We start from the raw sequence: 25,415 nt of genomic DNA on the forward strand, positions 1-25,415 counted from the left end.
TCCCAGGGCCTGGAAAGAGCCCTCAGGCAGGAAGCAGGGAGTCAGGTGGAGGCCCTGGAGATGGTACATGTGTGAACGGGCACAGGAGCTGTGGTCCGGGCTGCCCACTCAGAGGTCCTGGAGGGCTGAGGGCAGGGTCTGGCCTCACAGCCTTTGCCTCTAACAAGGCCCAAAGGACTCTCCTATCTACAGTAAGATAAGATAAGGGGTCTTATCCAGCCAGGCCCCTTTCCCCAGCAACCCTGCAGAACAGGGCGCAAAGGCATCTTTTCATACCTCCAGCCTCTAAGGCAAACATTCATTCCTTTTGCGGTTGGGGGGGGGGGGGGGGTGTTTGTTTGCTTTGTCTTTGTTTATTTCTACTACTAATACGTTAAAAACAGTACTCTTGAGGGCATGACAAGTTGTGTAAAAGCCTTAAAATTCTTCTTGAGACTGTTTTTCTGTTGTTCCCTGGAACCCATGAGTCAGGCTTGTTCTGCAGGGGATCCTGTCTTGCCCCTGTGCTGGTCCCCCTCTTCCTTCCCACCTGAGATCCAGCCCCTCCCAACCTCCCGGCCACCTTGACTTCAAGGGACCATGAGAACCCCTGCCTCACCCACATTCACGTGTTTTTCCTTATATCTCACCTTGGGGGAGGAAAAGCAGAGTGAGTATAGAGAGTCCACAGAGTAAGATTCGTTGTGATTCTGAAGGAAATCCAGGAGCATAACTCAAGCCCATTGCTACACCTTCTTATCTCACAGGGGAGGATGGCCAGAGGTCATGCCCCACCAGGAAGAAACAAATGTCCCTACATTCCAAAAACTCCCCTTTTAAAAACCGGACATCCACATTTTGCTTCAAATGTCAAAAGAAACTCATTGTACTTGGCCAGACAAGATGAAAGTTTCCAGTAACACAAGCTGTTCTTATTCTATGGCCTGAAACTGATTAGCAATATATAATGTAATGAACTTGAACAGCCCCAGAATACGCCACTGCCCCTGGAGAACTGCAGAACCTTCCTACGTTTGCCACCTTGTAAGGAGGAAAACTGCCCTTCCATATCAAGTCCTGAAGGCAATGTTCTCACTTGTCAAACTGTGTTGGCCAAGAAAAATAACAATGAAAACCACCAAGCAGTCCAAAACACGACAGAGAAAAGTAACCACCTCGCGACAACGTAAGCTGTCAAACTGACTGCAGCACATCAAAGTCAAATTCCAGTTCTCAATAGCTAGAAAAAAGTGGTTTTGTAATAACAAGTTCATGGCCTATATTTTATTTCCCAACCATGCATCAAGATTTGTACTTCCTTAAGTCAGAAGGAGAAAGACAAATACCATATGATATCACTTATATGTGAATCCAAAATATGACACAAATTAACCTATCTTTGAAACAGGAACAGAATCATGGACATAGAGAACAGACTGGTGGTTGCCAAGTGGGAAAGGGTTGGGGGAGGGATGCAGCGGGAGGTTGGGGTTAGCAGATGTAAGCTTTTATATACAGGATGGATAAACAACAAGGTCCTACTGTATAGCACACAGAACTATATTCAATATCCTATGATAAACCATAGTGGAAAAGAATATTAAAGAAAGAATGTATATATATGTATAACTGAATCACATTGCTGTACAGCAGTAATTAACACAACATTGTAAATCAACTATACTTCAATTAAAAAATAAATTTTAAAAACTAAGAAAAAGAAAGATTTGCACTTCCTAAATCTAAGGTCTGTAGGTCGCTATTCAATTATGAAATCTAATCTCTCCGTGACACTTTCATGGTTAATTCCAGCAAAAAGGAGAAAATACAGATCCCACTACTGGGGCATAAAATATGATTCTTACAAGATAAAACATGCTTGTTAAAGCACGTGTTGCTCCAACACAAAGAAAAAGAAACATCCTCAGTCCGACATAATGTATATTGCGTTCCCTGCTTCTAGACTTTTCTAGAGTATTTTCTACGGGATTATATACAGTATTTTCTAGAGGAGCAGAAGTTAGGAGTCGGTCTGTTTTAATAATGAGTGTTTACTAAAGTTCACTTTATTTTATTAAATAAAAACTTACTTAAAAACCACCAGCCTGAAGAGGTTTAAAAACAAAGCAGTCAACTCATTCAAACCTCACGGCAATCCTATGAGGCGAGCACTAGTATCATCTCACTTTATAAATGTGGAAACTGCAAGAGAGAGCAGTGAAGTCTGTGGCTCAGGGTCACACAGAGAGTAAGCAGTGCATCAGGGCATGGACCGGGGTGGGCTGACCCTAGGACCCACACTCTCAGCCACCTACAGAGGAGCATCCCAGCCAGGATGGAGGTGGGTGGGCACAGTCTTCATGAAGATGTTTACCATGGCTCATGTCTGTCAGCAACCAGCAAATTACTAAACTGCTCCTACGCTGGTGTTTTTTTAATTCATCTATCTTAATTAAGGATTTTTAGATACATCAAAAGGGTACTTTTAAAAGGTAGGTTTTTTGTTTGTTTTTTTTTGTGTGTGGTACGCGGGCCTCTCACTGTTGTGGCCTCTCCCATCGCGGAGCACAGGCTCCGGACGCGCAGGCTCAGCGGCCATGGCTCACGGGCCCAGCCGCTCCGCGGCATGTGGGATCTTCCAGGATCGGGGCACGAACCCGTGTCCCCTGCATCGGCAGGCGGACTCTCAACCATTGCGCCACCAGGGAAGCCCAAAAGGTAGGTTTTTAAAAAAAAATAGCCTTAAGGGAAAAAGAGCAAATCCACAAGGCACTGGTATGTTCAGTAAACATCATTTAATGGGTTAAAATTCCCAGCTAACTACAGAAATCCTCAGTTTAAAAAGTGGTATGACAGGTAAATCCTAGTCATTACAGGCAAAATCTCTACTGATTAATGCTAGAAGGATAAGACTAATTCATAGTTGAAACTGGGGTTACGGAGTCTTTCACACCATGACGGATCTCCCTGAATTATCTCAGATGCAAACTGACGGTGAAAATATTCTCAGGAGAGGCCTGATTTAACAAAACATATGGGCAGAAGAGGTGCAAAACCCTTCTATCACCAAACTGAAGATAGCACGTTCATTGGAAGGAATCTCAGTATCATTCGATTTCCAGTCTGTGGGATGCATTTCCCTTTTGTATTTCTTATGTATCCCAAACACCAAGAATAGTACCTGGCACATAGTAGGTACTCAAGAAATATTTGCTGAAGGAATAGGATGAAATATATGGGAGGCATTGCCTGGTCTGAAGGAGGGAAAAAGAAGGTGCATTAATTTTCTGTTGCTGTTTAACAAATTACCACAAACTTAGTGGCATAAAACAACACCATTTATTATCTTGTAGTTCTTTACGTCAGGAGTCTGGGCATGATGCAGCCAGGTTCTCTGCCCAGGGTCAAGGTTGCAATCAAGATAATCACCGAACGCCTGGGAAGACCCACTTCCGAGTTTGCACATGTTGTTAGCAGAATCCATATTCTTATGGTTGCAGCACTGAGGTTCTTGCTTTTTTTGCTGGCTGTTGGCTGGGGCCTCTCTCAGTTTCTAGAACCCACTCTTAGGTCCTTGCCATGTGGCCATCACCACAGGCAGCTTTCCCCTTCAAGGTCAGCAGGAAAATTTCTCATGTTTCAAATCTCTTCCTTGGGGTAGGGCTCAGTCATTTTTTTGTTTGTTTGTTTGTTTTTGTTTTTTTGCGGTACACGGGCCTCTCACCACTGTGGCCTCTCCCGTTGCGGAGAAACAGGCTCCGGACGCGCAGGCTCAGCAGCCATGGCTCACGGGCACAGCCGCTCCGCGGCATGTGGGATCTTCCCGGACCGGGGCACGAACCCGTGTCCCCTGCATCGGCAGGCGGACTCCCAACCACTGCGCCACCAGGGAAGCCCAGGGCTCAGTCACTTTTAAGAGCTCCCTTAATTAGCAGAGGTCCCTCAGGATAGTCTCCCTTTTGAGCAGCTGACTTGGGACCTTAAACGCATCTGCAAAATCCCTTCATCTTTGTCATATGATGCCACTTTATCACGGAAGTGACATCCATCGTATTTCTAGTGCTGTCCACAGTCAAAAGAGAGGGCCACGTACACCAGGAGTGAAGCATTGTGGGGACCATCTTAGCCTACCACAGGAGGACAGGTCTGAGTCAGGTACCCTCGTGGACCAGATGGCCAAACAAGGACAAAAACTATGGTAGTCAGTGTCCACAGAGTCAGAATTTCCAGGAAAGAGAATGCTATAAAAACATCTCTGCCATACCCATGTTCATAGTAGCGTTATTCACAATAGCATAAGGGTGGAAGCAACCCAAGCGTCCATTGATGGATGAATGGATAAACAAAATGTGATACCCATACAATGGAATATTATTCAGCCTTTAAAAGAAAGGAGGGGCTTCCCTGGTGGCACAGTGGTTGAGAGTCCGCCTGCCGATGCAGGGGACACGGGTTCGTGCCCCGGTCCGGGAAGATCCCACATGCCGTGGAGCGGCTGGGCCCGTGAGCCATGGCCGCTGAGCCTGTGCGTCCGGAGCCTGTGCTCCGCAACGGGAGAGGCCACAACAGTGAGAGGCCCGCGTACTGCAAAAAAAAAAAGAAAGGAAATTCTGACACATGCTGCAACATGGATGAACCCTGAAGACATTCTGCTAAGTGACACAAGCCAGTCACAAAAGGACAAATACAGTATGATTCCACTTATATGAGGTATCAAGGGTAGTCAAATTCATAGAGATAGAAGGTAGAATGGGGAGTTAGTGTTTAATGAGTACACAGGGCCAGTTCTGCAAGATAAAAAAGAGTTCTGGAGATTGATTTCACAACCACATGAATCTGTTTAACACTACTGAACTGTACACTTAAAAATGGCTAATATGGGCTTCCCTGGTGGCGCAGTGGTTGAGAGTCCGCCTGCCGATGCAGGGGACGCGGGTTCGTGCCCCGGTCCGGGAAGATCCCACATGCCCCACATGCCACTGAGCGGCTGGGCCCGTGAGCCATGGCTGCTGAGCCTGCGCGTCCGGAGCCTGTGCTCCGCAACGGGAGAGGCCACAGCAGTGAGAGGCCCGCGTATCGCAAAGAAAAAAAAAAAAGGCTAATATGTTAAACTTTATGTTATATGTACTCTACCACTGCCAAAAATACCTTTGCCAATGATACAACTTACAACTATTTTTTAACTCATTTAATAGACGGGTATGGGTGTCTGCCTCGTGACACGCACTGTGCTGGGTGACAAGGGACACAAATATTAATGTAACAGGTTTCACAGTGATTAGTGAACTGAAACTGAAATTTGTTTTTAAAATAATCATTATTATATCAGAAATAACCACAGAGGATATATGTGTATGTATGGCTGATTCACTTTGCGGTACAGCAGAAACTAACACAACATTGTAAATCAACTATACTTCAATAAAAAATTAAGTAAAGAGAGAAATAACCACAGAAACAATGATCCAAACTAATTTTTCCTCATTCCAGATGAAATGCCCCAACTCACCTGCCCCAGATCCAAGGTGACGTTGACTTTGTTGTATTGCGTGCCTGAGGAGAGAGGAGGGCTTTGCCACCAAAGTTCGGATCCATCAATTGCATTGGTGATGGGGTGTGCTTTCCTGGGGTCCTCAGAATTGCAATAGTCACAGAACTGGCCCTGAAATAATAAAGCTCTTGTTTTATTGTCAAGTAGTTTTTTCTTATCAATTTAGTAGAAGAGGTAATTGAAACAAAGACTGTTTTCTATAGCTTAGAGAATTCAGCTATTGAATTTCATCATAATGTTTTCTGAAGACAGTAGTAAGGCTTTCTCTTTTTCGTTCAGTCTTAAACCATATCACCTGTTTATACCTCTGTTTATCGTGTTTCTAGGATACACATTATATTTATCTTCCATCAGTTAGAGCTATGTTTTTCTTGTCTTGTATGACACTTTAAGAAGAGCCTGTAGTGCCTGAGATGCAATGATGTTCTCCTTCAGCAAATCCTTTTTGCTGTTTACATCCTCCTCTGCAAGCTCTGTGTCAAGCCCTGGGATACAAAGAGGATCCCTGCTCACAGCCCCAGTGGAGGTGATAAGCATACAAGTGACCATACAGGAAGTAGGTTTGGCAAGAGTATAGAGCGCTGGGTCTAAGGCAGGGTGGAAGAGGTGGGATTTCAGCTGCCTGTGAGGATGGAGAGGAGGTTGGTAAGTGTCAGTGAGCAGTCAACAAGGAAGGTGTTCCAGGTGGAGGAATGAGCAGCAAAGGCACAGAGACCAGCTGGTCCATTTGAACAAGAGCATAAGTAATGGAAAACTACACTTGAAAGGTAAGCGGGGGAGACGTGGCTGGGCTGTGGATACTGGAGTGAGAAGTCGGCAGTTAATTTAGTAGGTAAGTGGGAATCCTGGAGTGGTATTTATTTGATATTATCATCTCTACTGAATTCTGATTCTACTGATATCGTCTCATCTTCTTACTGAATTACTCTTTTTTAGTAGGCAGATTCTCTTGATTCTATTTTGTTTTGTTTTATTTTGTTTTGTTTTCGTAATGAATTTTAGCACCATTACCACTCAAAAAGCTGAACATATGCCTTTCTTATATATTGAATATACTTTTAACTGGTTCAAAGTCTCATGCTTACCCAGTAGTGGATGTCACATACTGAACTGCTTTGCTCCCCAATTAAATGATCTAAGGGCATAACTACCACATAGGAGAGGGACAGAGAAGCAAACTTAGACCCGCAGCCCCTCCAGAAATGTGCTGTGAGAAAAGGGTAACTCTGCCCCTGACAAGCATCTTGGAAGTTAATTTTTTAATGCTCAAGGATAAATTCGATCCTGGTGTGGAACTAAATGTGTGGCCGAATGTTTTCATCGAGTGTGTTACAGAGGGCTCTTTCATATGTGGTGATATATTATGTACAACTTTATCTTTTGACCCTTCATGAAGATACTTCTGTAACTCAGGAGCAGCACTGTGGGGTAAGCAGTCCCATTAGTTCACGAGCCCAGAGGCCACATGTGTCTTGCCTTCCCTATATCACTTCAGCCTAGAATGTCATAGAAGCCCAATAAAGGAATAAACCCCTCAGGGTTTTTCAAAAAATTGTTTGAGTCCTTTCTACAAAATTTTATTATTATAATAAGTATAACTGATAACTATTTAAGATAGGACCTATTAACATTTATGAGTATTTTGCCCTTTAATGGTTTTTATTTTTCCCATTTTCTCCCTAGAAATCATTTTACCAGTTTAACTATTTGGTGAGGGAATTAAATTATTATTTCTTGAAGTTTAGAAGACTTACATGTGATAGAAGCAAATCTCCTCCAAGGATGTGGATGCTTATAATCTACATTCATCTCCATCTCCAGAGTATAGATGTGAGGAATGGAGATGTTCCTTTTTTGTTGTCATAGATGAATTAAGGACTTACCATTAGAAATAAAAGTTTAAAATCTCTCAGTGGAAAATAAAGGTGAATAAGAACTTGGAGCAAGGAATGAGTTCTTAAACAAGATTCAGAAAGCACTGACCACAAAGGAAGAGACAGATTTGACTACATTAAAATTAAGAACATTGGGTCCATCAACAGATGAATGGATAAAGATGTGGTATATATATACCACATACCGCAAAAAAAAAAAAACTACATAGAAAGGAAAGCAAAGGAAAAATTAATAAAGGATTCAGGATGATGGTTACCCCAGATTGAGAGAAAAAGAGAGACGGGAGGTGGGGAAATCATATGGTTAGACATAAGTTATTGCTAAGGCCCTATTTTGAGTTTTGGTAGCAAGTTCATGGGTGCTTATTATACTATTAAAATTTTTTTTTTGGCTGCACTGCACGGCATGCAGAATCTCAGTTCCCCGACCAGGGATCGAACCCGTGCCCCCTGCTGTGGAAGGGTGGAGTCTTAACCGCTGGACCACCAGAGAAGTCCCTTGTTATACTATTTTAAATCCATCCATCCACATACACATTAAGGCTTATCATGCAAGGACCAATGATGAAAGCTTGTCTTAACCTGAGGGTCATGAACAATCCATAATCTAATCTAATTCTGCACCTGAGGTCAAATATTTTTTAAATAACCATAAATAAAAGCAGGACAAAAACTGGTAGAAGTCAGAGAAGAGGGGGACAGACAGAGAACAGAGGATTCTTACATCCTTGTGTTCAGTTATTCATCCATCCAGGCAACAAACCTGCATTGACCAGGTACTCTGTATCAGAAGCTATTCCAGACAGAGATGAGAATATTGAAAGATAAACAAGACAAGGGACTCACGCTCTGAATTGTGTCAAAGCTACTATTAGCCTAGTCGTGTGGAAAACAGCAAATGTAATAGAAGGGGCTAGAAGGAAAGGGGACAAAATTGTTCAAATAAACAACAAAAGAGAGTAGAGATCCAAGGCTGGAGGTCCCCAGAGGACAAGCTAGTGTTTGCCCAGAAGCCCACGGAGTGACCTACCCTCATTTAGAAAGATGGGGAAAAAAAACAGTCTGTCCTAGTTGCTCACATTTTTGATGATTCTCCTTAACCAAAAGCCTCTCATATATAATACTGTGCAACTGAATTCACAGCATAAACACTGTCTTGTTCTAAGAAACTAGAGGTTGATTACAGCACCACTCCCTAACACGACTTCTTTTATTGTCTGAACAGTCATTCGTTTATTCAGCTTTTCCAAATCGCCACCAGTGTGTGGAGCACTGTGTTGGATGCTGGGGTAAAAACAAAGGAACAAACGCTAAGAGCTGGACCTGGCCCCGGAAGAAATTCAGTGGGATGGAAGAGAAGTAACTCAAACACAACATGTCACCAGCAGGGGCTGGGATCAAGCGAGCGTGTGGGGCGTGGGAGCCCAGGAGAGACATGCCAAGCCTTCCCTGACGAATCTTCACCACATTCTCAGATGCGTATCAAATCAGGACCTAAAGACGCAGAAGTGAAGGCTCACGGAGGTGAAGGGCCTCACCTCAAACCACACAGCCGGGATGTGCAGGAACCAGGGCCCGTGTGTGGGTCTGGCCACAGTCCTTACAGCTCAGAACGCTTTCCATCCTGGCCTGGCTGCTCTGGAAGCTGCATCAAAGAGCCCTGTCTTAGATTTGGATGGAGTGAGGCCACACTGCAATAGCAATTATGTGATTTTCCAAACACCTGCCCACGACCAGATGTGTGGGAAGAGATCCAGCTGAGGAGAGAACCCGATCTGACAGAAGCTTAGCTGCACCCGTGCCCTGCGGCAGGCACAGAAAACACGGCAAGATCTAACCACGCTCACCCATCGACAGCCCTGTTTCATGATCACCACGTTTGCGCTACCGCGAACCCTCCTCCTCACCATCACTCACCGAGGCTCCTGAGGTTATGTGCCTTAAAGGCACTGTCTCAAGTGGCCAGACCCAAGCCAGCTGGAGCCCTGATGTGGAGAACATTCTGGAGTGTGCCCATTCCAAACTTGGGATTGCTCCTTTACCAAAACCTTGTTCAGAACGTTCTCCATTCTGAGAGACACAAAGCACATGGGCGTGGTCACCTACAGCTAAGACAAGCATCTTGTAAATGTCCTGAGCACCTAAACGTCTGCACAGAGTGGGGTGAAGGGCGATCACACAGCCCAGGAGAGCGCCCAGCTCTGCGGCCCACACACAGCTTTCACCCCACCAGAAGGGGGCGCTTTGCCCTCTAGTGTGCCGGGTTCCTGGAGCAAGGGATTTGAGAGACCAAACAAGGGGCTCCAGGTTGGTTCCAGGTACGTATATTTTAATTTATTTATTTTTTATCTCTTTATTTTTGGCTGTGTTGGGTCTTCGTTGCTGCGTGCAGGCTTTCTCTAGTTGTGGCGAGCGGGGGCTGCTTTTCTTTGTGGTGCGCAGTCTTCTCATTGCAGTGGCTTCTCTTGTTGCAGAGCACGGGCTCTAGGCGTGTGGGCTTCGGTAGTTGCAGCATGTGGGCTCAGTAGCTGTGGCACACGGGCTTAGTCGCTCAACAGCATGTACGATCTTCCCGGACCAGGGCTCGAACCCGTGTCCCCTGCATTGACTGGCGGATTCTTAACCACTGTGCCACCAGGGAAGCCCAGGTATGTATTTTTTAAGGCAGATAAGCAAACACCTGCAAAATGTATACCTATTACTCAAAAACTGTGTCCACTCAGGCTAAATTACAGAGGGTTTTTCTTTTAATTTGTTTCAAAGAGATGCATTTTGGAGTAGAATGATGGAGGTCTAAATCCTGCCTCTACCAGTCACAGCTTCAAAATGTTAGTCAAATTATTTAGTCTCGGGCTTCCCTGGTGGCTTTAGAGCTTCATCCCAAAGCCTAGATTTACAAAAGCAGCTCTGCCTTGACAGTTTATTCATCCAACCGTCAACTATTGACCTGGTAAGGGCCAGATACTGTCCTCAGGAGAGAGTCTGACCTTGACCTGAGGCATTCCTCAAACCAAATATTTCCCTCTCAATTCCATTTCAGTTATTAATCTCCTTATGAAATAACTACCTGCATCGGCAGGCGGACTCCCAACCACTGCGCCACCAGGGAAGCCCTACTACACTCTTTACCACTTTATTTTCTCATTGTCCTAATGCCCTCAACTCTTTCATTCATCCTTTTAAAATTTTATCAGTCACCTAAATTCTTTTGAGAACCAGAAAGGGAATACATATATACAAAAATAAAACGAAGTATTTATAAATTCTGGAAAGTGGCCTCACTCAGAGATAACATTCAAACCATATAAAAACTAGGGCAGTGTGGCTTTCTGAGTTCCTAGAAACACCAAATATGTTCCCACCTCAGGGCCCTTGCACCTGATGGTCCTCTGCTGGGAACACATTTTCCCAGCCTTTCCTTGGGGCTGACTTCCTCTCAACCCTCAGCTTTCTGTACCAATAACACTCCTTAGAAAAGCTTCTCCATCTACTTGACCTATAGAAGCTTCCCTCTTTAATCTCAATCGCAAAATCCCATTTATTCTCTCCAAGACACAATAACAATCTATAATTATCATATTAGTTTGCTCACTGGTTACAGTCTCCCCATAGAAGGTTAGCTGCTTATAAGCAGGGACCTTTTTTCTGCCTTGTTAGGAATTGTGCTCCCAGCCCATCATATCCCTGTCCTCTGTGCCTGGCACAGAGATGTCAATAAATATTTGTTAAATATAGTAGTGGATGAATATTGCACACAAGTATGTGTACATGCATGCTTCCAGGCGGCAGTTCCTTCCTTAGGTGATAAAAAGCTACAATAGGGATCGTCCACAAAAGACAGCTCTGGGTGAGCTGCCAGGTGTTAGGTGGTCAAGGAGGACAAGGGGCTAATTTGAAAGCAGCAATCAAGACCATTCACTTCCTGTGCCTGACTGTGCAGGCAAAAGGCAAAGGAGAAAGGTGCCAGCTCCCCAGGGTTCCATTTCCCCCATGGAAGGGCACCAGGCAAGGGTCAGATGACAGGAGAATGAGCACACTGCCCAGGAACCCCAAACAAAAGGCTCCTGCCTTCTTATGCACCCAGGGAGTTGGGAGGGGGATGCAGAGAGGAGTAGAACAGTACCAAGTCCGAGTGGGGGAAAGGGCCTCACCCATAGCACCCCGACAGCACCCCAAAAAGGAGTCTCAATGGAGGCCTCTGAACAGAGGCTCTAGGGCGGAGAATTTAGATAAGTATATGAGCATGGCTGGTCCACGGGGGCCTGACTCCTTGACTGCAGCTCCCTCCAGAAAACTGCAAGGCACTGGTGTGGGGAGGGCAGCTGCCCATGCCAGGCCCCTGCTAGGCCCCAATTAAAGCCTTTGGATTGCCTATGATGCAACCTAAGATCACACAGACGATTCTGACCTGGAGACAGCCTTCTCGCCCTCCTCTCTGAAAATCCTTTCAGTGGTGCAGTGCACTGGAGGCAGTCCTTCTCCACAGCTGAACTCAATCCTTCGCTCTGCAAAGCTACACCACCCTTTGTATTTTGTCTTCAGTGAAGATGGAGAACCATTGGTTACAAACATCCCTATCATGATTGTGAAGGCCCTTGGCCTCATCTTCCTTGTGGTTAATCAAGCAGATTTACTCTTTCAGCTATGGTCTTCCTAAGCTCCAGTGACAGTTGCTATCTATTACAGCTAGGGAAAAACCACACTCCAGAATCAAGGCAAGCAACGGATCAAAGAAAAAGGCGGCTGCATGTAACACCAAGTATGTGAGGGGTATGAAGTGTTACTTCAAAACCAGCATGGTGCTCAGAGAAAGGGAATGAAAACTTTATCAGGTCCTGGTATTTCTATTAGAAAAAGTGCCTTCAAGGTATATTTTTATTTAAATAAAAGTCTACTATTTGACCTAAAAGATAATGAAATAAAACAAGAGGAAAAAAAAAAATCAACTAGTTTGTGGCAATCTTACTAAAAGATTTTCCTGAAGAGGTCTCCCAGCAACTTCTGCTACTTTTTCTGGTACATTAAAAACATTCGAAATTCAATGTCACATTAAAGATACATTAAGTGATCAGCTGTCACAATGAAATAGGAACATCACTTAGAAACAGATAAGACATATATGTATATGTATAACTGATTCACTTTGTTATAAAGCAGAAACTAACACACCATTGTAAAGCAATTATACCCCAACAAAGATGTTAAAAAAAAAAAAGCTTCAGTTCCTTTAAAAAAAAAAAAGACATATAGGAAAGTTTGAAAGTCTAAAATTTTTGTGTTCTCGTCAAATCACTAGGCAAACTACCTCGCATAGAATCTTTGCCACCAATGTCTTTTGTACACACAAATCCTCAGCCATATTCAGTCTCTGCAGAGCCAATCTCAGGAAACAAGGAGCTGGGCCTTTCATTTCACAATCCCACCCCATCCTTCCCCTGATGCAGCCCCCAGAGCCCTCACTAGTAAAGGAATCACCCAACCACTGGGCTCTGTGCAGCTCACTGTGTCCAGAGCCCCCAGACTCCCACCACCCCACCCGTGTTATTAGGCAATCCTTATTTTATGCCCCACTGATATATTCCTCGTATTTAAGGATTACTCTCAATATGGGTGACCCCTAAATATTTGTTCAACCAAGAGCTCTCCTTATTCTGTTCAGGGACTAATTATGAATATCAGATTGCAAAGTCTCAAAAGCAGAGACCCTAGGACCACCCAAGAGCTTCATGTAGTCCCCCATCCTCCACCCTCCCATACACAGATAACTCACACGCTGGTCCATTAAACACTGCTGACTGACCGAGAGGTTGGTGACCTGGCTTAAAGCTGAAGCTACTGCTAGGGACTGAATATCTGTGTCCCTCCCCCAGATTCATATGTTAAGACCTAACCCACTAGATGATGGTATTAGGATGAGGGTTCCACCTACATGAACGGAATTAGTGCCCTTATAAAAGAGGCCCTGGAGAGATCCCTCACCCCTCCCACCTTGTGAGGACAGTGAAAAAACAGCAATCAGCGAACAGGAAGTGGGTCCTCAGGAGACACTGAATCTGCCCACACCTTGACCTTGGATTTCCCAGCCTCCAGAACTGTGAGAAATAAATTTCTGTTGTTTATAAGCTATCAATCTATTTTTTTGTTACGGCAGCCCAAACGGACTAAGCTGAGCTGCCGTAACAAAGTACCACAAACTGGGTGGCTTAGAACAACAGAAAGTTATTGTCTCACAGTTCTGGAAGCTGAAAGTCTGAAATCAAGGCATTGGCAGGGCCCCTTTCCCTCTGAAACCTGTAGAGGAAGGATCCTTCCTTGCCTCTTCCAGCTTCTGGCGGTCCAGTCCTAGTCATTGGTCTCTGCCACTACATTAGGCATTACTTTGAAATTCAACACACCAGGGCCACAACTGTCTTCCAGAGGCAGGTTGTTGAGAGTCAGGTATTCTTTCTGTCAAACAGCACTTCCATCAAGGTGTTGCTCTAGTAGGAAAGTTCTATGATGGTGTTGCCCTTTGCACATTTCTCCAAAAAGCATCTATGAAGTGTCTGTGATAAGCTGCCGCAGGGAAGACAAACAGCAGGAAAATGTGGCCTCACACTCAGGAAGCTCATGAATTAATAAGGATACAGACATGAAAATCAATGGCTCCAAGGCCATGAATGGAGTTAGGGAGGTGGCACAGTTTGGCTGGAACTCGGAGGGAAGAGGAGTTGGCTCGGCAGTGGCAGCATAGCACTGCATAGCACAACTCTGCAGCCAGAGTACCTGGCTTTTCCACATACTAGCTGCGTGACCTTGAACAAATCACTTAACCTCTCTGTGCTTCAGTTTCCTCATTTGTACATTGAGTGTGCTAAGAGTACCTCCTTTATAAATTGTTGTGAGGATGAAGAAGTTTGTGAAAGGGGCTTCAGAACAGTGCCAGGTACCGGTTAAGTGTTAAATTAAGACTCCACATTAAATAGGGGAGCTATTGAACCAAAAAAAGAAAAAAACAACAGGGGAGCAAGTCTCCTGGTTACTAGGCTGTTCTCCCTATTCCCCATTCTGCCCGCCCCCCCTTAATTTGGTATCACTCCTGTACACAGTATATAGTGCAACTTGAAAGTAATGGAGAATTACATCATACCCCACAGTTAAGATATGCATAGATAATCTAATTAAAACCTATATTTCTCTCAAGCTAATATTCATTTATTACTTCCACATGTATTTTCTAAACATCTAGGATGGGAAAACCAAGAGAATACAATATGCTTATGATATTGAGAAACGGGCAGGACACATGGGACTCAATGAGTTGGCTCTCCCCAGGGCAGGTTCCACCCTGTTGGCAGGAGGGATCTAATCAAGGATCTGCTAGCTCATGCAAACAGCTCTTTTTTGAGAAGCAGAAAAAGGCTCCCTGCCTCCGAGCAGATACAGCCTTGCCCGGGCTGGATTTTCAGCCCCCTTGGCCAGGAGCCCATGTATACAGCACAACACAGGCAGTTCTATTAATTAAGACCACTGAGGTACCATTTAATAAATCTTTTCCTCACTAGGCAAATGGTTCCACAATGTTGAGCAAAAGTTAACACAGGTTTCGTGAAAGCCTAAATCACAACGGGAAATAAATTTATGATCTGGAAGAATGTATTAGTGCTACCAAAATTCACCTTAAAAAATTAATACCTCCCCCAAAATGTTAGTTTAGCTGATAAAAGTGTGTGTATATATGATGTGGGTGTATATAGGAATTAGTAGATATACATATAACTCCTAGCTCTGTCCCCTGAAAGGGTCTAGAAGCAATGACACACCAGTAACAATGAGCACACCTCATATCCAGACTTGGTTTCTACACACCACACTCAATTTAAAAAAAAAAAAAAAAAACAGAGATTTTTGGAAAAGTAGTTAGTTCCAACGCTGGAGCAAAGAAAATTAAAAGTGACCCTGGAACATCTTGTGTTACCAGAAAGTACATAAATAAATGAAGTCCCTACATAAATAATATCTGAACTAGTTATTAATGCATTGCCAAAACAATTCAACATTGCTGTTCTATAGAAGGCTATAAATGTCTTTATGCCTGTGGATTATTCAGCATGCCAAATGTGTTCAGTGTATAATGCACTGTACACGTCATCATTAAAAGAACTTTTCACTCAAAAATTTAAAATGACTATTGTGATAAATCATTTTTGTAGCTTACCACTTCAGAAGTCTTAAAAAGAATTTTTTCTCTCCATGAAAAAACACATTTATTGAGCACTAACTATGTGCCAAGAAAAATACTAAGTGCTTTTATGTGAGATACACAGGTTTATTAATCCTGTTTTATATATAAGAAAAGTGAGATTTTGCAGTTTTCCAAGGTCAGAGAGCTGGTAGAGTTAGAATTCAAACTCAGGTCTACATGATTGTAGAGCCAGAGTTCTTCATCTCTAAGTGAGAGTAGTTTGATAATATCTACAGTGAGATGATGTTGTATTTTCCCTCACAGGAGTTTCCCTGGTCATTTAAGAAAATTGGGCCATAAAAAGGCTAGTCATCTACAGAAAGATCCACACTGAGACACATTATAAACAAACTGTCAAAAGACAAAGAGAAAATCTTGAAAGCAACATGAGAGAAGCAATTTATCACATATAAGGGATCCTCAATAAGATTAACACCCTATTTTTCACTGGAAACCATGGAAGCCAGATGGCAGTGAGACAATAAAGTGCTGAAAGAAAAAAACTGTCAGTCAAGAATTCTATACCTGGTAAAGTTATTCTTCAAAAATGAAGGAGAAATTAAGACATTCCCAAAGAAAAGCTGAAGGAGTTTGTTGCTAGTAGACCTGCCCTACAAGAAATGTTAAAGGGAGTCCTTCAAACTGAAATAAAGGACATTAGACAGTAACTCAAAGCCATACAAAGAAATACAGAACACCAGTACAAATAACTACAGAGGTAAATTAAAAAGCCAGCATTATTGTATTTTTGGTTTGTAACTTTTTTTCTTATATGATTTAAAACACAAATGCATAGAACAATAATTATGTTTTTATCCCAAGGGGCAACAATGTGTAAAGATGTAACTTGTGACAATAACATCATAAAAGGGGAGACAGACCTATATAGGAGCAGAGTTTTAGATGCTATTGAAATTAAGTTGATGTCAAATCAAATTGGATTGTTATAAATTTAGGATGTTAATTGTAATCCTCAGAGTAAGCACTAAGAAAATTACTTTTAAAAATTTACAGGGGGGGCTTCCCTGGTGGCGCAGTGGTTGAGAGTCCGCCTGCCGATGCAGGGGACGCGGGTTCATGCCCCGGTCTGGGAAGATCCCACATGCCGCGGAGCGGCTGGGTCCGTGAGCCATGGCAGCTGAGCCTGCGCGTCCGGAGCCTGTGCTCCGCAACAGGAGAGGCCACAGCAGTGAGAGGCCTGCGTGCCACAAAAAAAAAAAAAAATTTACAGGGGATTTCCCTGGCGGTCCAGTGGTTAAGACTCCAGCTTCCGCTGCAGGGGACACAGGTTCAATCTCTGGTCAGGGAACCAAGATCCCGCATGCCGCATGGCACAGCCAAAATATAAATTAAAAAAAAATAAATTAACAGAACAGGAAATGAGGAGGAAATCAAAATGACACATTAGAAAATTTAATTAAACACAAAAGAAAACAGTAATAGAGGAACTGAGGAACCAAAAAATATATAATGCATATATATATGACATATATAAGACATTTGTCTTATATATAAGACAAATAGCAAAATGGCAGAAATAAGTCCTTCATTATCAATAATCACTTTAAATGTAAATGGATTAGACTTAGTTAAAAGCAGAGACTGGCAGAATGGATTTATATATATATATGTGTGTGTTCTAAAACTAGACTCTAGTAATAGCTGCACAACTCTATGAACTTTCTAAAAATTATTGAATTCACACTTAAAATGGTTGCATGTTATGGTATTTAAATTATGCCTCGGGGCTTCCCTGGTGGTGCAGTGGTTAAGAATCTGCCTGCCAATGCAGGGGACATGGGTTCAAGCTCTGGTCCGGGAAGATCCCACATGCCACAGAGCAACTAAGCCTGTGCACCAAAACTACTGAGCCTGCACTCCAGAGCCCCCGAGCCACAACTACTGAGCCCTCGTGCCAAAACTACTGAAGCCCACATGCCTAGAGCCCGTGCTCTGCAACAAGAGAAGCCACCGCAATGAGAAGCCCGTGCACCACAACCAAGAGTAGCCCCCACTTGCCACAACTGGAGAAAACCCACGCGCAGCAACGAAGACCCAATGCAGCCAAAAATAAATAAATGAATTTATTTAAAAAAAAGAAGCATTTGTCCTTCAACTGCTGGCTGTAATCATTTGAAGTTTTGAAATAACTCTATTAATAATTGTTACAAATATATCAATGGACACAGTAAATGTTTTAGATTTCCCCAAAATTTTCACATCTGTATCACAAAGGAAAAGGCCCTTGTTGAAGTTAACAAATGGCTCTCTTTCACAATAGTTCTGTAAACAGAGCCTTAGTGAAGTTGAGTTTCCTTTATGGCTATTAGTGCAAGTTACACAAACACACAACTGGGACTGCTTTGTGGCAAGCATGCTCGCTCTTAGCCATAACTCAGGTGAGTGTACTTCTCTATCAATATCATTTAGGTTAAATACAAACTCTTACGCATAAATCAAAGTGCACTGAAAGAACTTATAAAAATATGTTGAACTGTCGATGTACAAAATCAAGATCATATGTTTGCTGGGACTTCCCTGGCGGTCCAGTGGTAACTCTGCACTTCCACTGCAGGGGGCGCGGGTTTGATCTCTGGTCAGGGAACTAAGATCCCACAAGCGGCACAGCGTGGCCAGAAAAAGGAAAAAAAAAAGATCATATGTTTGGTAAATATGTGCAGGTCATTTCTTGAGAGCATAGTGTTTATGTCAAGCTAAACCAAACCCAAGGTTATATTTTCAACACAGCCTTCCACTTCCATTTTATCATCACCTCTATCAGATGCCAGTAAATTCAGTCCTCCCTTGGTATTTGTGAAGGACTGGTTCCAGGAACCCTACAGATACCAAAATCTGCAGATGCTCGAGTCCCCTGTATAAAATGACATCATAGTATTTGCATATAACGTACGTACATTCTCCCACGTACTTTAAACCATCTCCAGATTACCTATAATACCTAATACAATGTAAATGCTATGTAAATAGTTGCCAGTATAGGGCGAATTTAAGTTTTGCTTTGGGGAACTTTCTGGATTTTTTTTCTCCCGAGTATTTTTGACCCACAGTTGGTTAAATCTGTGGATGCGAAACCCAAGGATACTGAGGGCCGACTGTAATAATGTCTTTACACCCCATAGGTAAGTAAACATTTAAAGTTAAAGTGCAAATTGTGACATATTTCGGTTATAATTACTTTTCATCAGGATAGAACTAATTTGCATACTTTTCTTGTTTCCTCTTTATATTAACTTCAACTGTACCTTCACTCCACCATCCTTTCATTCAATATTTTCCAAGCACCTATTCTGTTCCAGGCTTTTGCGCTCAACACTGGAGAGATAGCCGTGAACCAGACAGATAGGATCCCTGAATCACAGAGCTCTCAAACACCAGAAACTTAATGTCTGAGCAGTAGCAGGTATATAAAATCTTATTTAATGAATCTTAAGTCCAGAGAAACCACAGCAAACATTTTTCACCCAACAAACAAAATGCAGACTTTTTAAATGCTCTGCCTGTTGACACACGCTACCGTTCAAGTATCAGCATTGTTATTATAGAATCAGGACCATAAACCCTGGGTTTTTTTCTAAGATGTGACTTTTATCCATTTTTTTACATTTCTTGCATCCTTTTGGCCTGAAATTCTAAACTCTGGCTGGCTCCCAAAGATCTATTTTTAGAAAGTTCAAAGAAGTAGAACTTTTTTTGTTAACTATTCTCCATTCCCCATCTTGAGCTGTACATGAGCAGATTCAAAATGATCATCACTCAGGTACAGCCACATGATTAACCATAAGCTCTCTTCCTTTCCTCCACCTGTCTCCCACACCCACTTTTCTGAAAGGCAGGTCTGCGCCAGCTGCTGCCAACACTGGGCTAGAACAAGTGTCTAACAGCCCAGCTTCTGGAATTTGCCTTCTCCTTCTTGTCTCCAACATGCTTCTCTCCTCATTACATGAGAACCTCTCACATCAGCAATCTGTGCACCTGCTCAGGCCCTCAACTGTGAACGCAGAAAGCACTTTTGTTCATCCCCAGTTTTTACAGAAAGAATAAGGCAAAACACCAGATAGCATCCTTTTCCTGCAGGCTACACCTTGGCCTAGAAATGCAGTCCGTTGAGTGAGTTCAGAAAGGCACTTCCTACTCTATCTAGGCCTGTGGACCCAGGTTTAAGCACCTATTCTGGAAACTCAATTGGAACAAGAAACGTGACTTTTCTGGACTTCCCAAAACAGTAGTGCCAACTTATGACACTTAATAAAAATTCCAGCTGAGGAGAATAAGAGTTGGCCCATTTCTAGGCAAATCTGGGGAGAAGAGACGGCTGAAAATTTCCTCGATGACTTCCTTCTCCTTGCATTTACTCTCCCCACAATTAGAACAATTTTCTCCAAAGTTGGGTGTGCCAGGCAATCTAGTGGGGTGCAAGAAGGGAATATTAAAACTGTTTATTTTACTTAAAGTGAAGAAATTCAATTTTTCTAATACTTAATATACAGATTGCCTAAAGGCCTTCATCCAGTCCACAAGTTAGGAGGTCACAAGAGTCCTGAGTGTCTGTTCAAGGGGAGAGGAGAGGTTTCACCAGGCTATCAGCTGACCAGGACACACGAAGCATAAGTGCACCTGGCAAAGTGGACATGTGGATTCTATTCTCCTAAGTAGCAGAACAGTTAAAACCTTGTACTGAAATAGGGAGTGATTATGAAATACTTTTGACTACACAGGCTCACTGGTTTTCTCATGGAAAAGTACTTAAAAGACTTCTTAAATTTAAAGATGAGTTATACATTTTTTTTTCACAAAAATTCCAAATTGGCTGACTTTTGCTGGGATGACAAGTGACTGCCAGTAATATACTACCTGATAGATATTTACAAAATAATGGAAGTACTTTGTTCCATCAAAGAAAAGGTGTTGTTTTAAAAATGTGTGAAAAAGGACTTCCCTAGTGGCGCAGTGGTTGAGAGTCCGCCTGCCGATGCAGGGGACACGGGTTCGTGCCCTGGTCTGGGAAGATCCCACATGCCACGGAGCGGCTGGGCCCGCGAGCCATGGCCGCTGAGCCTGCGCGCCCGGAGCCTGTGCTCCGCAACGGGAGAGGCCACAACAGTGAGAGGCCCGGGTACCGCAAAAAAAAAAAAAAAAAAAAAAAGTGTGAAAAAGTAAATACTCTTCTAAAGAAATGCAAACTTTGGAAAGACCATTTCGTAAAACAGATGTTTGGAAATGTGTCATCTTTTGTTGGTGAAAAGATGGAACTGTGTTACTCTAAAAGTTCTTATATTTGCACATTTTAAAAACACAGAAACAGAATTTTGTAACATTTTTCCAAATGAAGAGTGAACTTTGAATCTATTGTTTATAGCATTAAAACACAACACTTTCCTATCAGGAAGTACTGAATTCCACTTGAAAAATGAACATATACTGGCCAAGTTTCTACTTAAAAAAAACTTTTAAAATAATTGGAGGATGGAGCAGAAGTATGAGTACCACAATTTAGGAAGTTCTCACAGGGTCCCACTCCTAGAAAGGCCCCTCACTTAGTTTAATGCTCTGCTATCCCCACATCTTGAAATTCATAATTTTTGAACAAGCAGCTCCATTTCATTTTGCAATAGACAGTAAATTATGCAGCTGGCTCTGGAACTCAGGAGTCAATGCAGTTCTTTCATTTGAATTTACATATTTTTGAGGTATTTTTTCAGTGATGACAACTACTAAATTCCAGTATTAATGTAAAACTAACTATGAATGGCTATATCATATGTGCTAAACTACACTTGTCAAAAATAATTATATATATGATTAACATTTGAATATTTGTTTATAACTGGTTATACAAAGTCACAAAACATTTAAAGAAAGCAAAATTATTTGGGGCTCTTTTTTTTTTTTTTAAGGGAGGTTGCAATTTTTAATTTATTTATTTATGGCTGTGTTGGGTCTTCGTTTCTGTGCGAGGGCTTTCTCTAGTTGTGGCAAGTGGGGGCCACTCTTCATCGTGGTGCGCGGGCCTCTCACTATCGCGGCCTCTCTTTTTGTGAAGCACAGGCTCCAGACGCGCAGGCTCAGTAATTGTGGCTCACGGGCCCAGTTGCTCCGCGGCACGTGGGATCTTCCCAGACCAGGGCTCGAACCCATGTCCCCTGCATTGGCAGGCAGATTCTCAACCACTGCACCACCAGGGAAGCCCTATTTGGGGCTCTTAATAAAGAAAAAAGCATTTTCATCATTATTCTTTTTATTTCTATTTTTGTATATTTTATAGTACACACAAATTAATAAAGTCATACATGCATGTAATTTATAAATAAATTAGCATCTATCGCATAAGAATATACTGCATGTTCAACAACGTGTCATTTATGGGAGTGCTTAGTCAAAAGACTTTCTAAAAGACTGACCTAGACTCGGAATGATAATCTTTCGCTTTGGGAGCCCAAACTCCAAAATTACTCCCTCTTTTGGCAACAATTTCCTCAGCAATACTTCCCGGGAGAGGGAGGGAGGCAACGACGTCTTAGTGTAAAGAGGATTTGGAGTCAGGACTGGGTTCAAATCCAGATGTCCTCCATGATGACGTAGGCACATTTCTTAACCTGGTCACCTGATCCAGTGCCCAGCGCTGTTGTGAGGCTCGTGTGTAAGGACCTGGCACAATTCCAGATGCTGATGAAGCACCAGCGACACTAGCATTTACACAGGTGTTCGCAGTAGGAGTCCGATGGACTCTGAGCACCGTGTCTCTGTCCACTCGCGCCTAATGGCTCTGGATGGTGGCACTTCAGGCTGTGGGGTGAGGTGCGTTTATCTGGTGAGATGGGAGTGGTACTACTGATACAATCTAAAAGTTCTCTCTTTAAATACACCACGGAATCTAACTGCTACCAGCTTCTCTGCATAAGGTCGGGGAGATGAAGGGCCTCGAAGGAGGGGCGCCGGTGAAGCCCAGGGGGGCTCAAGCCCTGGCCAGGCGCTACCTCGGTGACGGAGGCAGGACAGTACCACAGTTCAATACATCCCGAGAGCGCAGCTTCGGACTTTCTCCTGGGCAAGCCCAAACTTAACCTCAGCCTGCATTCACCTCGGGATGGGCAAAGCATACCCATCCCGGCCCCGAGCGGCGCATCGGCGGAGGCGGTGCTCCCCAGTACCACTCCCGGGGGACACCGCGCCCACCTCCTCCCGGGGTCGCCGACCCGCGCAGGGGTTGGGGGAGCCCTTCCCGGTCGCCTCGGGTCCCGAGAGTGCGGGGAAAAGGCCCGACCCCTTCGCCCAGGGTGGCTGGCCCGCGCGGGGAGGGAGCCCGCCCGGGAGGGACCTGGGACCTTACCTGGATGGTATGGCCGCTGCTCTGGACGGTGGGCCCCCCCACTAACTTGCAGTAGAGCTCGGGCCGGGGTCGCGTGCCGCCGGGCTCCCGCTCCCCGCAGGTGGCGGTGGCCCAAATCCTCGCCGCCTCGGCCAGGTTGAAGTAGGGCGGGTGCAGGCTGCGCCGCGCCGGGGCCGCGGGGTCCCGAGCGGTCGCGCACTCGGCGGGGGGCGGCGGCAGCAGCAGCGGCAGCAGCGGCAGCAGTGGAAGCACTGACCGCGGTGCCCAGCCCCGAGCCCGCCCGGCTGCCGCCATCTCGCCGCGCGCGGTCCTCCTGCCTCGGCGGCCGGCGAAGGGGCTCGGGGACACCGCGTTCTCGGCGGACGATCCTCAGGCTACCAGCGAGCGCGGCCCGAGTGTGGGCGGTGTCGGCGGAGGCGCGCCCGCGCCCCCACGCGCCGGGAGCCCGCGGCGAGGGGGCGGCTCCTCGGGTTTGGAACGTGCTGCGGCCGCAGCTGGCACCCGCCGGATAAGGAACTGACAGCGCCCGGTCTCGGCCCGCAGACGTTGTCTCCGCCAGCGCACTGCGCGCTGCCAGCTTCGCCGGCTGGGAGAGCAAAAGGCGTGTCTCCGGCTGCCACCCCCGCGGCTGAGGCGGGGACCTGGACCGCCCCACCTCCCCACGGCCGGGGCAGAGATCCGAGAGTCCTCTTCTCCAGAGCCTCACGGTGGATCTCGGACTAGCGGGAAGGAGGCTCGCGGCGAATGGGGTGAGACAGCAGAGGCAACTGCCACTGCCTGCAGAACCTACACCAAAGACACTGTGGTTTCCCAGATGAGTTTCAGTTGTCAAAGGACAAGTCCCGTCAATTCTCAGACCCTGGGCGCCAACGATACCTATGGCACTGCACACGCGTACTGAGTGTGAGATCAAAGGAGCTCTGGGGAACTGGGAGTGGCAGAACGTACATAATTTAAAGACAGCCACTAGTGCAAGTTGTAGTGTGCCCAGAGGTAAAGGTACTTTGGAGGAAATTCTTCAGATGCCCCATCTGCTATATTTTACAGGTGAACAGAGACATCGAGTGTATTACTCGAGCTGTCACGTCGGCCTCTGGGGAAAAGGATGCGAACCCCCCACCTCCCAGGGCTGAGGCTTGGTCTTGCACGCAGGACATCTCACCAAAACGGAGCCCGCAGAGGCCTCTAACAATTAGAGGGGGGCGTCATTGCTGCAGGCCAGGACGGACACAAGTGCCCCAGAGGAAGAAGGACTAGAGCTTCGAAAGACGGAGAAGGAAAATCGAGGGAGTGTGTGAGAGCACTGCTTGAACAAAGATTGAGATGGGGATTGAAGGGGAACAGTTGAAAGAAGAGAGAACTAACTAGTCATGAACCTACATTGCTTTGCCCTAATAAGAACATTCATATTTTAATAAAGCAACTGAACGAGTGCCCAGCACTACCTGGAATAGTCCTGCAGAGGTGGTATGGTCCTATCTAAACTGATGAAAGAAGATTGCAGAAAAGTGAGAAAGATTTTACATTCTTTTTATAAAGTCCTTCCGGACAAGATCATTTGCAGGAAAACGTTCAACAAACAGCTAAGATTCCAAAATTATTTTATCAATAGGCAGATAAGAAGGCGAAGGGCTTCCCTGGTGGCGCAGTGGTTGAGAGTCCGTCTGCCGATGCAGGGGACATGGGGGTTCGTGCCCCGGTCTGGGAAGATCCCACATGGCGCAGAGCGGCTGGGCCCGTGAGCCATGGCCGCTGAGCCTGCGCGTCCGGAGCCTGTGCTCCGCAACGGGAGAGGCCGCAACAGTGAGAGGCCCGCGTACCGCAAAAAAAAAAAAAAAAAAAAAAAGAAGAAGGTAAAGTCTACATTGAAGTAACTGTTCTTGACCCAGCCAGTAACTCCCCACGCTGCCAGGCCTGTTCACTGAGAGGTTCTGGTGTCAGAACCTCTCAGCAGCAGAACTGACCATCTGTGGATTCACAGCAACGCTTCTTCCTCATAGAACTTCGCATTTTGCTCCAAAAGGCAAAAATTACGAGCATGACATAAAAATTGCTGTATTGTACATGACAACATTTCTCTTTGGTATGTTTTATTACACTCCCTAGTCAGAAGGTATATAATATCGTTGCAACTGAAAAATAACTTTGTGAAGTCAGGGCACAACAGGTGTGTTTGCCCACTGAGAATAGCTTTAAAGACGAACAAATAAAAGGTACATATCTGAAGTTCATATTTGTTAGTAAAGTTCTCTCTGTAAAGGCTATGTATCCAAAACAAACATCCCGGGAGCACCGACCCTCCGTGGTTCTAGATACGGGAAATATGATGGGAATATTGACACTTTGGCTGGGGGAGGGGAGAAAGGCTGCTCTGAAGTTTAAATGAAGAAATGTATGAGCAAGTGCTTTTAAACACTA

The 25,415-nt window shown here is 44.6% G+C and overlaps 1 protein-coding gene across 2 annotated transcripts in view; it reads right to left on the bottom strand.

The window, feature by feature from the left end:
• LAMA3 (laminin subunit alpha 3) overlaps positions 1-23,523 on the bottom strand; it is a 240,003-nt gene extending 216,480 nt beyond the window's left edge. For both annotated transcript variants that reach the window (XM_029230133.1, XM_029230150.1), the window contains exons 1-2: positions 22,998-23,523; positions 5,489-5,641 (exon numbers count right to left, since the gene is read on the bottom strand). In XM_029230133.1, coding sequence (XP_029085966.1) covers positions 5,489-5,641; positions 22,998-23,291 — 447 coding nt within the window. In that variant the 5' untranslated portion in view covers positions 23,292-23,523. The remainder of the gene's footprint in view (positions 1-5,488; positions 5,642-22,997) is intronic.
• Positions 23,524-25,415: the final 1,892 nt, after the last annotated feature.

The sequence above is a fragment of the Monodon monoceros genome, unplaced genomic scaffold (assembly GCF_005190385.1).
Source record: "Monodon monoceros isolate NGI ecotype Baffin Bay Population unplaced genomic scaffold, NGI_Narwhal_1 Super_Scaffold_1, whole genome shotgun sequence".
NCBI classification, from domain to species: Eukaryota; Metazoa; Chordata; class Mammalia; order Artiodactyla; family Monodontidae; genus Monodon; species Monodon monoceros.